The 16175-nt window shown below is 46.4% G+C and overlaps 1 protein-coding gene across 1 annotated transcript; it reads left to right on the forward strand.

Moving 5' to 3' along the window:
- Positions 1 to 4857: 4857 nt before the first annotated feature.
- On the forward strand, positions 4858 to 9336 carry LOC308391110 (uncharacterized protein; the record flags this gene model as incomplete). Its single annotated transcript, XM_080873576.1, has 3 exons — positions 4858 to 4971; positions 5041 to 9213; positions 9317 to 9336. The coding sequence occupies exons 2-3, from the start codon at positions 5412 to 5414 to the stop codon at positions 9334 to 9336; spliced, it is 3822 nt and encodes a 1273-aa protein (XP_080729702.1). The 5' UTR covers positions 4858 to 4971; positions 5041 to 5411.
- Between the last annotated feature and the right edge of the window lie 6839 nt (positions 9337 to 16175).

Raw genomic sequence — 16175 nt, forward strand, 5'->3', positions numbered from 1 at the left:
GGCGTTTGGCATCTCTCACCGCGCGCTGCACGCCGTATGAGGCCGCTTTGTAGGCGCTCATATCGCCAGTGGCGAGACCCGCGTTGTAGGAGGCGGTCCTGGCGTTTACTGCAGCGCGGATCGATCTGTCCATCCACAGTTTCTGGTTTGGGAATGTGGTGACTCTCGCAGTGGGGATAATCTCCTCCGCTAGCATATTGACAAAGCATACTGCTACTTCCGTAAACTCGTTGATGTCGACTGCGCATGCTCTGAACATGTCCCAATCGACGTCGTTGAGTGCGTCCTGTAGCGTAGCTTCTGATTGGGCAGTCCACCGTTTTACCTCCCTCGTGGTCACGTCTTCCCTCCGTATGTTTTGTTTATACTGGGGAATGAGGAAGATGGCGTTGTGGTCTGACTTCCCAAAAGCCGGGTGTGAGACAGCTTTGTAGCCCTGCTTGTATGCCGTGTAGCAGTGATCCAAAATTCGATCCCCTCTCGTTGGACACGAGACATGCTGGTAAAAGTTTGGCATGACTTGTCTGAGGTTCGTTTTGTTAAAGTCTCCTGCTACAATGAGGGCTGCGCCCGGGTCCTTGTTTTGAAGCGAGCTCAGCACATCATGTAATTCGGACAAAGCCATACCTGTGTCCGCTTGGGGTGGGATGTAGACCGCCGTGGCGATGACTGAGGTGAACTCACGGGGCAGATAGAAAGCACTTAATGCTCAGGAACTCCAGATGTGGCGAGCAGCCGCTGGAGAGAGTAGAAATGCTCCTGGCATCACACCACTTTCTGTTTATCATGAAACACACTCCCCCACCTTTGGTTTTGTTCGACTCTGCCGTTCTGTCCGCGCGGAGCACAAAGAATGAATCCGACGGAGTTACGGCCTGGTCCAACACAGTGGGGGTCAGCCATGTCTCCGTGAAGCACAGAATGTTGCAGTCCCTCATGTCACGTTGGAAGGTGACCCTTGCTCTTAGGTCATCGAGCTTGTTCTCCATGGATTGTACATTGGCCAGTAGGATACTGGGCAGTGGTGCGCGATGCGCCTGCTGTCTCAGTCTTTTCCTAATACCAGCGCGTTTCCCCCGGCGCTTCTTTGTTCTGCGCCTCGGATGAGCGGCCCGTCCTTTGTTGTTCTCCGCGCCGCGTAGAATCTCTGGCAGCCAGGAAGGGTCGGGTTTAAAAGTGTCCAAGATTAGATGTGCAACCTTGGCACCGATGTTTACAAGTGATCCGCTGTCGTATACTATAAGACTAGAGGATTTTGGGATGTAAACCAGAGCAAAAAATAAGTAAAAAACAAGAAAAGTGGATAGTTGGAGCAGAGCGGTCAGGAAAGCGTCTGGACTTGGCCGTGCCATCTTGTCAGTGGTGAAATGGAAAATTCTGTTGATTTAGAGCATATTCTCTGTAGTATTTTTTGGACATTTCCTTCAACTCTTAAATGGAAAATTCAGTTTATTGACAGTATATTTTCTCTACCATTAGCAAACATTTTCTGTTAATAGAAAAATGGAAAATACTCTTTAAATCACATTTCAGGCACTTTTTTTTTTTTACCGTGACTCATCAAATGTACTTCTTTATATCGTTAACCATACATTTTTTATACAAATGAAACTTTGAACACCATTAACTCAAACATTTTTTAATTTACAGTTCTTAAATTCATCTGTGTTAGTAGAACAAACATGCTGGTATGTTAAATAGCCTTTTTATTTTACTTGAAATCATTTTGTTCTCATGTAAATGTGTTCATATGCATTCAAGTGGCTCCAAAGTGTTTTCTTCCAACAGGATACCGGACAAACAAACATTTAAAAATATCCAGAATGCCTTTAAGCTAGAATCACTGCCTTGTGGTTGTTAACAGTTAAGTCGTGGTTTAAATCCATGTCTGTGCACAGTATACACACGTAGTCAGTTATGACCAAAAACTCACCTTTGATTACTGACTTGCATTTACTTCATCAGTGAATCTGAGTGAACATTTGTCCTGCATTAACACTGTGGCGTCTTTACCTTACAATATAAAGTGACTTGAGACAAGATTTGTTGACTGTTAACTGGTGCTATATGAATAAAACTGAACAGATCTAAAGGTGTTCCTGAAATTTGGGTTTATTAGAACAGGACAGATGGATGACCACAGCCCTCTGAGCACAAGGCTAACAGCACGTTCCCTCCATATATTAAAAACTAAAATACACAGAATAAAACACGGAGACTTTTAAACTATAAACAGCAGCTAAGTGAATAACGATCTGTGTCCACACTCCTCCTGTGTCCACAAATCCTCAGCAGTGACAATGCTTAAACACCACAGTTCAAAATCCTCAGTGCACACCTTTTTTCTCCGCTGTGCTTAAGATGCTCTCAGCTGTTTAACTTTAGGTAGGGGAGAAAGGTTTGACATATTTCACAAGCAGTAAATGTTAAAGAAGCCTCTGAAAATGAGGTCACGGTTACTTCCTAAGAAAACACCTCTGCTTGTGCTCACAGACTAAATTGCAACAAATAGGACAATAATAAGACAAGACGACTAGGTGACACCAGAGGCTAGGACAGAAGCAAGCATGAAGTGAGACGCTGTGTGTGTGTGTACATGTGTGCACACATGTTCTTGGTACCTCTCTTCATATACCAGTGTGACAAAGTCCTGTATGCAGCCTTCAGTCTGCATGTTCAGTCAGTCATTTTTACAGTCATTATGACCCTTTGCATTTTAAAAATGATCTGTGTTAAAATAAAATGCACACATTTTCTATTTTTTTTTCTTAAATGGGTAAGTTCATTCTGTTATTAACTTTGCATTATGGGAGGCAAAAAGAATTTTAAAAAAGGACAATTTCTACTTAGAACTGCCAATGAAATCATTTTAAACTCACAGAAAGGAATGTAATATAACACAAAATTGTGATGTTAAAACTATTAAAATGTGTTGTTGACCTACAATCTGTCTCTCATAAATGATATGAAATCATTTTGAGACAGAAAGAACACACACATCAGTTTTTGGCAAAAGTCGCTTTGAACACAGCAGGTAACATAATACAGCAATTTCGTTAATTTTATAGATGACTTTATTATAATTTTATTATTTAACTTTATTTATTTAACTTTATACCTTTATTCATATAATATGTAAATCATGTAAAATACAGCTTGCTCTGTAGTATAAACAAGAATATTAGACATTAAAAAAACAAACAAACATTGGCAACATACATTTTGATATGGGTGGTCCCATAGCATTAGCTGAGATAACTAGATGTGATTGATAAATAAATAAATGTAGATGGTCCCTCTGAGAATAATTACTGTAGTGCCAAATGAGTTGTGGATGTGATATTGAGCCTGGTCACAGCCGGGAAGGGTGTGATAATATGCATGAGGAGGTTGCTGGATGTACAGAGCAGTGAGGGAACTATAGCTGAACTGACCTGAGAGTGGAATACTAATCCAAGTAAAATCAGGTTCACAGCTGTATTTGATTGTTTGTTTTTAATCTTTATCAATTATTATTAACCTTTCTTATTCTGACACCCATCCATCCATTCTCTTCTGCTTATCTGCTCCAGGGTCACGGGGAGAACAAGGAAACTTCTTATTATATATATAACACCCAGCACGCCTGTTATGCCCCCAGAAATGTGTTCTTTGTGTTCTCTTTATCTCGCTATCGTAGCTTAGAGCGGTGTGTGTATTTTCGTAACCATGACAACACGAGAGCAGTTTACGCTGAGAGTCAGGAAGTGAATCTACTGTGTGACTCGGGATATTAGCGTGTGGGCTCATTCAACCGCCAGCTCCGCCGTTACAGGATTAATCCTTTTCTCTTCGCTAAGGCATAGTCTGTGAGTATAATTCATTTTGTACAATTAAGCGGTGAAGCGTTTTGAACCGTTGTCTGTTATTCGGTTAACTTTATTGTGTCTCATATAAGCTATGCGGCTAGGCTGTCAAGCTGTGATAATTAGCCAGATGCTTTGAGCTTATTGCATCTATAATACATTTCATATATTTCATTGTATTGTGTTTACAGTATATTTCATTGTATTGTGTTTACAGTTTCACAAAAAGTGCCCAGTAAAAACTTCTGGAATCCAATCGTCTGAGTCCTGGAGATTTTCTTGGGAGTGTTTAAGCTGAATGGAAACTTAGCCCATTACAGTGAAAAGACTGCAACGCAGCTAATAGGGATACGAGGATCGCCGCTGTACGGAGCTACTCATTATCGAGAGATAAGCAGCCTCCAATATAGCCTCGGAAAACTTCGCCGCAGCCGACATCTCCCGATACTGGAGACCCAACGACACGCAATGTCACAACGTAGCAATGCTGACAAAGGAAATGGAGACAACCAGTCAGAGTGTGTGCGCTCAAGGAGCAGTCGCTCATCTGGTACATCGTCTGGCTCAAAAATCAGCATAGCCATTGCCATGGCAAAAGCAAAGGCTGAAGCCGCGCAAGCTAGAGCGGCACATTCAAAAAGAGAAATCGAGCTTAAAGTGGAGCAAGCACGTATTCAAGCCAGCCTCGACGCACTAATCGATGAAAAAGAAAGGGATGCCGCCGTTGCTGAGGCGAACTCCCTAGTAGCTGGTCTGCAGGATATGGGTCTCGAAGTACGCAGCGAAGTTAACAGCCTGGTCCACCAGTCTGTCAAAGACCAGCGCGTAGCCGCCTTTGTCTCCGAACAGGCCAGCCTGAGCGCCAAGGGTCTATCGGCTACAGAAAATAACCTTCCCCCTTCTCAGCCAGTCACTCACCCGCATAACGCGGCTCAGACCCAAGCTGCCGCTCCTGCTGCTATTACGCCACACCAAGCTCTTCAGGGCCCTTGGAGAAGCGACGCACCAACACGACAGAGCTCCAAGTCACCCTTCTACCCCCCTCCAACTCCACTCCTACAGCAGAACCCCAAACGAGATTCTACGTTTCCCACGCATCAGCCCGTCCACGGGACACTCTACGGAGGTGATTACGACCATTCTACAACCACTGACCTCATCAAATATCTCGCTCGTAACCACTTGGTGACTTCAGGTCTCACCGCATATGACGACCAGCCAATAAACTATTGGGCCTGGAAAACATCATTCCAGAACGCCATTGCCAATCTAGACCTGTCTGCTGCAGAAGAACTCGACCTCCTAACCAGACACCTGGGAAAGGAGTCAACAGAGCAGGTAAGAAGAATAAAAACGGTCAACATCAGGAATCCAACTATTGGACTGTGCTCAGCATGGGGGCGCCTCGACGAACTATATGGCTCCCCAGAAGCCGTCGAACAAGCTCTGTTCAGCAAACTAGAAAGCTTCCCAAAGCTCACGACAAAAGATCCACGGAGACTCCGGGATCTAGCCGACCTGTTGTCAGAGCTACAAGCCGCTAAAGAAGATGGCTACCTCGCGGGCATGTCGTACTTGGATACCTCCAGAGGAATTAAGCCCATCATCGAGAAACTTCCATACAGCATACAAGAAAAGTGGCTATACCACGGGACGAGATACAAACAAGAACATTTCGTCAGCTTCCCACCTTTCTCCGTGTTGGTGAACTTCATCCGCACCGAGGCGAAAGCACGTACGGACCCAAGTTTCAACCTCTTCACGCCAAGCCCCCCAAACGAGAGAATGAATAAATGGGAGAGGCCCACGAAGACGTCCGTTCACACCCACAAAACACAAGTCTCAGGCACTGCCAAGTTCGAGTCTAAGGAAAGCAGGGAACGTATTGACCCGAATAAACATTGCCCCCTGCACAAAAAACCCCATCCTCTGAGGAAATGCAGAGGTTTCCGCGAGAAGAGCTTAGATGATCGCAAACAGCTTCTGAAAGAACACTACGTCTGCTTTCGCTGTTGCTCGTCAACAGAACACTTTGCAAAGAACTGCACAGCCAAGATAACATGCACCGAGTGTGGTAGCGCTGCCCACGTGACAGCCCTCCACCCTCACCCACCTACCTGGAAATCTAAATCGTTCCCCTCCATCTCAGAGGATAGCGGGGAGGAGGACAAAGCTGATAACCAGGAGGTCAACGCAACGTGCACACAGGTATGTGGGGAAGGTCTGAGTGCTAGAGCGTGTGCTAAGATCTGTCTCGTCAGGGTGTTCCCAAACGGACGAAGAGAGGAAGCCAAGAGAATGTACGCTATATTGGATGAGCAGAGTAATCGCTCCCTCGCGCGGTCAGAGTTCTTCGAAGCCTTCAAGATCTCCGGGCGCTCGTACTCATACACACTAAAGACCTGCGCGGGACGTACGGAGACATCAGGAAGGAGAGCCAGCGGCTACACCGTAGAGCCGTTGGACGAGAAACTGAGTATCTCTCTGCCTACACTCCTCGAGTGTAACCAAATTCCCAACATCCGCGCGGAGATTCCCACCCCCGGTGTGGCCTATCATCATACCCACCTAAAACGCATCGCTGACAAGATACCACCTCCGGACCCAGACGCCAGCATTCTTCTCTTACTGGGCAGAGATATCTTACGGGTCCACAAGGTCCGAGAGCAAATAAGCGGCCCAGGAGATGCTCCCTTCGCCCAAAGGCTTGACCTGGGATGGGTCATCGTCGGAGACGTGTGCCTCGGAGGTGCTCACAGACCACCGGAGGTGAGAAGCTACAAAACAGCCGTTCTAGGGAACGGTCGTACAAGCCATCTCCAGCCATGTAACAACCAGATGAAAGTAACAGAGGTGTTTGAACAAGCACGTGACTATCAACAACATCCAGCGCGAACCCCGACGACGCTAATCGGAGGCAATTTGGGGCAAACCGTCTTCGCTCGCACTCCCAACGACCACAAACTTGCTCCATCCAGGGAAGATTTGGAGTTTCTAAGGATAATGGAAGCCGAGTGTTGCCAAGACAGCTCCAACAGTTGGGTCGCACCTTTGCCGTTTAGGTCACCGAGGCAGCGACTCCCTAACAACAGGAAACAGGCTCTCGAACGCCTCGTCTCACTTCGGCGCTCACTGGAAAAACGACCACGGATGAAAGCCGACTTCCTAGAGTTTATGGAGAAGACGCTCAAGAAGGCGCACGCAGAAGCTGCCCCTCCCTTGCAACCCGGTCAGGAGCGTTGGTACTTGCCCCTGTTCGGCGTGTACCACCCCCGGAAGCCGGACAAGATCCGCGTGGTCTTCGACAGCAGTGCATCCTATGAGGGAGTATCGCTCAACGATGTCTTACTCAGTGGTCCCGATCTTAATAACAGCCTACTAGGTGTTCTTATGAGGTTTAGGAAGGAACAGGTTGCGATCACCGCCGACATCGAGCACATGTTCCACTGCTTCATCGTGAAAGAAGACCACCGGGATTTTCTCCGCTTCCTGTGGTATAGAGACAATGACCCTACCTCTGACGTCGTGGATTACAGGATGCGGGTGCATCTCTTTGGTAACAGCCCCTCGCCTGCCGTCGCAGTGTATTGCCTGCGGCGGGCGGCTAAGGCAGCAGAGGCCGACTACGGCAGCGATGCTAGGAGATTCGTCGACCGCGATTTCTACGTCGACGATGCCTTAAAGTCTTTCAGTACAGAGGAAGAAGGCATCGCAGTTCTCCAGCGAGCGCAGAAGATGCTCGCGGCTTCCAACCTCAGGCTGCACAAGGTTGCATCAAATCGTTCCGCGGTCATCAGAGCATTCCCCTCCCAGGATCGCTCTCAGGATTTCAATGGCCTGGATATCTCCATCGATGATCTGCCTATCCAGCGTAGCCTGGGACTGTTCTGGAACATGCGCACGGACACTTTCACGTTCCAGATCGAGATCGATCAGAAGCCGTTCACCCGCAGAGGGGTACTCTCGACCGTGAACAGTCTATACGACCCCCTAGGGTTTCTAGCACCCATCACAGTTGATGGAAGACGGATCCTAAGAGAACTCACCTTGCAAGCGGAAGATTGGGACGCACCCCTTCCCAAAGACATGGAGACCGAGTGGACTAGATGGAAACAGTCTCTTCAAGACCTGGAGGGGCTCCAAATACCACGGCCTTATACGTCCCTCTCCACCACAGGCGCCCTAAGGAGAGAACTCTGCGTCTTCGCCGATGCATCAGTCAGAGCAATAGCGGCCGTAGCCTACATCAGGGTAACTGGCAAGCAGGGACAAACTGAGATTGGGTTTGTCTTTGGGAAATCGAAGTTGGCTCCCCAACCTAGCCTAACTGTCCCTAGACTTGAACTTTGTGCTGCTGTGCTCGCCGTCGAGATCGCCGAGATGATAGTCGCAGAGATGGACACAACGTACGACAACATCACCTACTACACAGACAGTAAGGTCGTACTGGGATACATCCATAAACAGTCAAGGAGATTTTATGTCTACGTACACAATAGGGTCCAACGTATCCTTCAGTCACCCTGTCCTGGCCAGTGGAAGTACGTTCCAACGCATCTTAACCCAGCTGACGTTGGGTCAAGAGCTGTAGCATCAGCCCTGCTCAGCAGTACACCATGGCTCAAAGGACCAGCCTTTCTTTGCGACGCATCAGGTCATCCATCCGAGCTTCAAGAGACGTACAATCTTGTCGACCCCGACATCGACGCCGAAGTGCGTCCACAGGTGACGACGAAACTCACCCATGTCGCTAAAGGCGTGGTATGCCCTCAACGCTTTGAACGCTTCTCCAAGTTCAGCACACTCCATGCAGCCATTGCACATTTGATCCACGTAGCTAGCTCCTTCGCTCGCTCGACGCAGGGCGAATGTCGAGGCTGGCACATCTGTCGTCCTACGGAAGAGGAGCTGCTGAAAGCCAAAGTGTGCATCGTAAAGAGTGTCCAGGGTGAGTGCTACGTGGAAGAGCTCAAGTGTATCGGTTCTGGAGTCGACATACCATCTTCCAGCAGCTTGTGGAGATTGCATCCCATTATGGACCAGGATCGACTACTCAGGGTAGGAGGTCGGATCGAGCAGTCAGGCTTAGGCATGAACGAGACTCATCCCATCATCATTCCTGGCCGGCATCACCTCGCAACTCTGCTTGTGTCCCACTATCACGAAGCAGTAAAACACCAGGGGAGACATCTTACTGAAGGTGCCGTTCGGGCCGCAGGTTTTTGGCTCGTGGGAGCCAAACGCTGTATCAGCAGTCTGCTCTACAGATGCATCACTTGTAAGAAGCTGCGAGGGAAGGCCGAACATCAACGGATGGCAGCCCTGCCGGCAGAACGGTTACAAGTAGCACCTCCCTTCACCTACATAGGTGTCGATGTCTTTGGACCGTGGGGCATCGTTTCACGCCGCACAAGAGGAGGAGTTTCGAACTCCAAGCGATGGGCGGTGATGTTCTCGTGTATGTGTTCCAGGGCAGTGCACATTGAGGTGATCGAAGCCATGAGTGCCATTAACGCCTTGAGGAGATTATTTGCGGTCAGGGGCCCCGCGAAGCAGATACGCTCGGACTGCGGAACTAACTTCGTTGGCGCTTCCCGTGAGCTGGGGATGGACAAGGAAAACTCAGGGTTCGACAGGGTGGAGAAGTACCTCAGTAAACAGAGCTGCACCTGGGTGTTTAACCCACCCCATGCATCCCATATGGGTGGCGCATGGGAGAGGATGATCGGCATTGCCCGCCGTATCTTGGACTGCATGCTGCTTGAACAGAGAAAGTCTCGCCTGACGCACGAGGTTCTGACCACGCTTATGGCCGAGGTAGCAGCAATTATGAACGCAAGGCCGATCATTCCAGTGTCATCCGACCCCGAGTCGCCCTGCATCCTCACACCAGCCATGCTCCTGACTCTCAAAACAGGCTCCGCGCCTCCTTTGCCGTCAGGCAAGTTCGAGGAAGCAGATCTCTTCAGGGAGGAGTGGAAACAAGTTCAGGGCCTGGCAGACATGTTTTGGAACAGATGGAGGCGTGAATACCTCAAAACACTGCAACTTCGACACAAGTGGCAAGGGAAACAGCCGAATCTTCAAGAAGGGGACGTAGTTCTCTTAAAGGATGATCGGGCAGAGAGAAATGAGTGGCCCATGGGCATCATCACGAAAGCCTTTCCAGGGAAGGACGGTCTGGTCCGGAGAGTCGAAGTGGAGGTCGTTAAAGATGGAAATAGAAGAGGATTCTCTCGTCCCATTACAGAAGTAGTTCTGCTTCTTTCTCCAAAGTCTGACTCTGCCAATTGATGTGGGCTCTTAAAGACCCCAAGCGGGGAGTGTTATGCCCCCAGAAATGTGTTCTTTGTGTTCTCTTTATCTCGCTATCGTAGCTTAGAGCGGTGTGTGTATTTTCGTAACCATGACAACACGAGAGCAGTTTACGCTGAGAGTCAGGAAGTGAATCTACTGTGTGACTCGGGATATTAGCGTGTGGGCTCATTCAACCGCCAGCTCCGCCGTTACAGGATTAATCCTTTTCTCTTCGCTAAGGCATAGTCTGTGAGTATAATTCATTTTGTACAATTAAGCGGTGAAGCGTTTTGAACCGTTGTCTGTTATTCGGTTAACTTTATTGTGTCTCATATAAGCTATGCGGCTAGGCTGTCAAGCTGTGATAATTAGCCAGATGCTTTGAGCTTATTGCATCTATAATACATTTCATATATTTCATTGTATTGTGTTTACAGTATATTTCATTGTATTGTGTTTACAGTTTCACAAAAAGTGCCCAGTAAAAACTTCTGGAATCCAATCGTCTGAGTCCTGGAGATTTTCTTGGGAGTGTTTAAGCTGAATGGAAACTTAGCCCATTACAACGCCCCTGCGGGCGGTTTATCCTTCAAGCTCGGGTCCTCTACCAGAGGCCTGGGAGCTTGAGGGTCCTGCGCAGTATCTTAGCTGTTCCCAGGACTGCGCTCTTCTGGACAGAGATCTTCGATGTTATTCCCGGGATCTGCTGGAGCCACTCGCCTAGCTTGGGAGTCACCGCACCTAGTGCTCCGATTACCACGGGGACCACCGTTACCTTCACCCTCCACATCCTCTCGAGCTCTTCTCTGAGCCCTTGGTATTTCTCCAGCTTCTCGTGTTCCTTCTTCCTGATATTGCTGTCATTCGGAACCGCTACATCGATCACTACGGCCGTCTTCTTCTGTTTGTCTACCACCACTATGTCCGGTTGGTTAGCCACCACCATTTTGTCCGTCTGTATCTGGAAGTCCCACAGGATCTTAGCTCGGTCATTCTCCACCACCCTTGGGGGCATCTCCCATTTTGACCTCGGGACTTCCAGGTTATACTCGGCACAGATGTTCCTGTACACTATGCCGGCCACTTGGTTGTGGCGTTCCATGTATGCCTTGCCTGCTAGCATCTTGCACCCTGCTGTTATGTGCTGGATTGTCTCTGGGGCATCTTTACACAGCCTGCACCTGGGGTCTTGCCTGGTGTGATAGACCCCAGCCTCTATGGATCTTGTACTCAGAGCTTTTTCTTGTGCTGCCATGATTAGTGCCTCTGTGCTGTCTTTCAGTCCAGCTTTGTCCAGCCACTGGTAGGATTTCTGGATATCAGCCACCTCCTCTATCTGCCGGTGGTACATACCGTGCAGGGGCCTGTCCTTCCATGATGGTTCCTCGTCTCCCTCCTCTTTCTTGGGTTTCTGCTGCCTGAGGTATTCACTGAGCACTCGGTCAGTTGGGGCCATCTTCCCAATGTATTCTTGGATGTTCCTTGTCTCATCCTGGACTGTGGTGCTGACACTCACCAGTCCCCGGCCCCCTTCCTTCCGCTTAGCGTACAGCCTCAGGGTGCTGGACTTGGGGTGAAACCCTCCATGCATGGTAAGGAGCTTTCTTGTCTTTATGTCAGTGGCTTCTATCTCCTCCTTTGGCCAGCCTATTACCCCAGCAGGGTACCTGATCACGGGCAGGGCGTACGTGTTGATGGCCCGGATCTTGTTCTTACCATTTAGCTGACTCCTCAGGACTTGCCTGACCCTCTGCAGGTACTTGGTGGTTGCAGCCTTTCTAGCGGCCTCTTCATGGTTCCCATTTGCCTGCGGGATCCCCAGGTACTTGTAACTGTCCTCTATGTCTGCAATGTTGCCTTCTGGTAGTTCAATCCCCTCAGTTCTGACTACCTTCCCTCTCTTTGTTACCATCCGACTACACTTCTCCAGTCCGAACGACATTCCAATGTCATTGCTGTATAGCCTGGTAGTGTGGATCAGTGAATCGATGTCTCGTTCACTCTTGGCATACAGCTTGATGTCATCCATGTACAGGAGGTGGCTGACAACTGCTCCGTTCCGTAGTCGGTATCCGTAGCCAGTCTTGTTAATGATCTCACTGAGGGGGTTCAGGCCTATGCAGAACAGCAGTGGGGACAGAGCATCTCCTTGGTAGATCCCGCACTTGATGGTGACTTGTGCTATGGGCTTGTAGTTGGCCTCTAGTGTTGTGCGCCACATCCCCATTGAGTTCCTGATGAAGGCTCTTAGGGTCCCATTGATCTTGTACAATTCTAGGCATTCCAGTATCCAGCTGTGGGGCATTGAGTCATAGGCCTTCTTGTAATCAATCCAGGCAGTGCACAGGTTGGTCAGTCTGGTCTTGCAGTCTCGGCTGACTGTTCTGTCTACCAGTAGCTGGTGTTTTGCGCCTCTGGTATTCTTGCCAATTCCTTTCTGTGTCCCGCTCATGAATTGACCCATGTGCCTGTTCATCTTAGCCGATATGATGCCTGACAGGAGCTTCCATGTAGTACTGAGGCAGGTTATTGGTCGGTAGTTGTATATATATATATATATATATATATATATATATATATATATATATATATATATATATATATATATATATATAATGAAAGAACCCCAGAACCTTAATCGTTTGTAAATCTAATAAAACCTCAAAGCATCTTAAATTCTTATTTTGTCGAGTCATCTGGCAGTTCCAGTGTTAAGCTAATTAGAAACTAAATTGTCTCCAGAGAAATAAAAAGCCAGTAATACAAAATCAGCACGGCCAGTTTATTGTTGGACAGGTTTCATATTGTTTAAACACAATAAAACTGCTGACATTGTTGCACCGAATAAGAAAATTGGCAGTTCTGTGGAGCTGAAATTCCCACAAAAACAACAATAATTGAAATGGTTTACTCATTTACTTACAAATTTCTGAAACTTTGTTTGTGACAGAACTTATCTAGCATCGCATTTGTTGCACCCTCAGAGAGACATGACTCCACTCTCCTTTTGTCTTTATTTTCCTCAGTTTAGGTTTGGAGTTTACATGCAGCCCAGCATATCATCAATAACCGATAGTCTCTCGTCTCGCACTGTTGTTTGTTTGTTTTGTCCTCTGCGCGTATTGATGACATCAGCAGCCAGTCTGAACTCTAACGTCCTAGAAATAGAAAATCAGAGAATCAGTATACTCATTCACGAAATGTCAGTTTTCTACACACTCCTAGATCGCAACACATTAAATGTGCTTTCACTGTCGTTAAGCAACTTGTTGTCTGCCATGCCACAAAAACAATAATAATAATGATCTCTAACTGTAATTACCGTGAAATAAAAATGTCTCACCGGCTGTAACGGAGCTGTGATAGCGTGCCTTGACAAGAAGGTCTGTACATGAAGAACTTTACCTAGAACCTACCTAGTAGATTTTCATTATCATATAAAATATCACATCTGTCAATAGTGTTAAGTCAGTGCCTTCACTAATAACCAAAACTTGTGACATGAAGGTGTGCACATAAATGTGTACAAGACGTTAACGCCTGCACCGCTGCCCTCTCTGAAAAGAACGTGCCTTTGTGGAGCAGCTATTACGATCCAGTATCTCAATGAGAGAAAACAGAAGGAGAGGATTCTGTCTTGTGGTTTGATTTTTAAACATTGTTCCCAAAGTTAATGTTTGTTAATGTTGATGTTGATTTGGGGTTAAAGTTATAATTTGCTGGATATCACACAAGGGGCACAACAGAATGGGAAGATCCATCAAACCTAACACAAATTATAGTATTTTCAAAGTCAAAGGTGTCTAAAATAAGTAATTTCTTGTTTTGCTATACCATAATACTACACTATTAATAACAGTATAAGAGGCTTTGGAAAGTAATGATGGAGCTTCTGTAAACCTGGAGTTGCTCTGCACTACATAACTACCATGTTCTTCAGCATGGAAAGCAGGATCTTCTAAAATCATGCAAAGTTCAAGAAAGCCAGCAGGAGCAGCAGCTGGAGATGAAATAACCCAACCAGAAAGGGCCAGCACAGTCAGTTCCCCCCTGCTACGATACAACACAAGATGAGGAATAAAACCCAGCAGTGGCCGTGTGCCTACTTCAGAGGTAAGCTTCATCCATACTGGAGCATCTCCATCAAAGCAATCTGTACAGGGAGTGCAGAATTATTAGGCAAATGAGTATTTTGTCCACATCATCCTCTTCATGCATGTTGTCTTACTCCAAGCTGTATAGGCTCGAAAGCCTACTACCAATTAAGCATATTAGGTGATGTGCATCTCTGTAATGAGAAGGGGTGTGGTCTAATGACATCAACACCCTATATCAGGTGTGCATAATTATTAGGCAACTTCCTTTCCTTTGGCAAAATGGGTCAAAAGAAGGACTTGACGGGCTCAGAAAAGTCAAAAATAGTGAGATATCTTGCAGAGGGATGCAGCAGTCTCAAAATTGCAAAGCTTCTGAAGCGTGATCATCGAACAATCAAGCGTTTCATTCAGGGTCGCAAGAAGCGTGTGGAAAAACCAATCTGAACCCCATTGAGAACCTGTGGTCCATCATCAAATGTGAGATTTACAAGGAGGGAAAACAGTACACCTCTCTGAACAGTGTCTGGGAGGCTGTGGTTGCTGCTGCACGCAATGTTGATGGTGAACAGATCAAAACACTGACAGAATCCATGGATGGCAGGCTTTTGAGTGTCCTTGCAAAGAAAGGTGGCTATATTGGTCGCTGATTTGTTTTTGTTTTGTTTTTGAATGTCAGAAATGTATATTTGTGAATGTGGAGATGCTATATTGGTTTCACTGGTAAAAATAAATAATTGAAATGGGTATATATTTGTTTTTTGTTAAGTTGCCTAATAATTATGCACAGTAATAGTCACCTGCACACACAGATATCCCCCTAAAATAGATAAAACTAAAAACAAACTAAAAACTACTTCCAAAAACATTCAGCTTTGATATTAATGAGTTTTTTGGGTTCATTGAGAACATGGTTGTTGTTCAATAATAAAATTATTCCTCAAAAATACAACTTGCCTAATAATTCTGCACTCCCTGTACACCTGTGCAGGTGGATTACTCTCAGGCTGCTTCTTTCGGAGCTGTGCAAAGTGAAAGTGCATTCACATGCATTCTTTCAGGCATAAATAAACAACAATACACTCATCTTCCTGACTTCTGTGCATCACAATTGACAATTCAAACTATGATGCATGTGTTTAGAAGAGAGTGCATGATGGATGTAGGCAAGTCTCCCACTCATTGGGAAGTACATGACCAAAAACTGTTACGTTCACTATAAACTAAGAAAGTTGGGGATGGAATTAAATCAAGAACTCACTTATGAAGGATCTACAATCTATTACCAGCAGGAAAAGCTGCAGCCCCCCTGTGACCCTGAATTTGAAGTGGTAGAAAAGGGAAAAATGTAAGTGGTTTTTGGTGTTTATTCATCAGAATGCCAAGATATGGGAGAATAAATACATACTGTGACTGGGCGTACTCACATGTTCAGGGCCTGACCTCAAAAGTCCAGTTCATTTGACTAGTGTGACTGCTTGAAAAGGTTGGCATAGGGTTTGATTTACCTGGACTCTGGCACAGTAGGCACCCAATGTGATTGGTGACACTGGCACAATGGTGGATGTTCATGTTAAGATAAATAAACAAGAAGATAAATGGACTGGAACTACAATCCAGTGCTTCATTCATTATTCATTATTCTTCATTTATATGGTTTCTACCCATCATGCACAAACTCACTTTTCCAATAGATGTATCAGAGAAATTTAACAAGGACATTTTGGAGGAGCCAGGAACAGAACCACAGTTAGCAGATGTCATGCTTAACCTTCGGAGTTTTATTACTTGTCATTGTGTGGACCGCCTTATCCTTAGTTGAGGTGTATTTCCTTTGTTTGGTGTTTCAAGCTTTCCAAAATATCTCTTATAACAGATTCCTTAGTTAAATTCTCCGTTTAATCTTTAGGGTTTGGTTATAGTTTCCACTTTCCTTGTG

The sequence above is a fragment of the Rhamphochromis sp. 'chilingali' genome (genome assembly GCF_963969265.1).
Source record: "Rhamphochromis sp. 'chilingali' genome assembly, chromosome: 22".
Taxonomy (NCBI): domain Eukaryota; kingdom Metazoa; phylum Chordata; class Actinopteri; order Cichliformes; family Cichlidae; genus Rhamphochromis; species Rhamphochromis sp. 'chilingali'.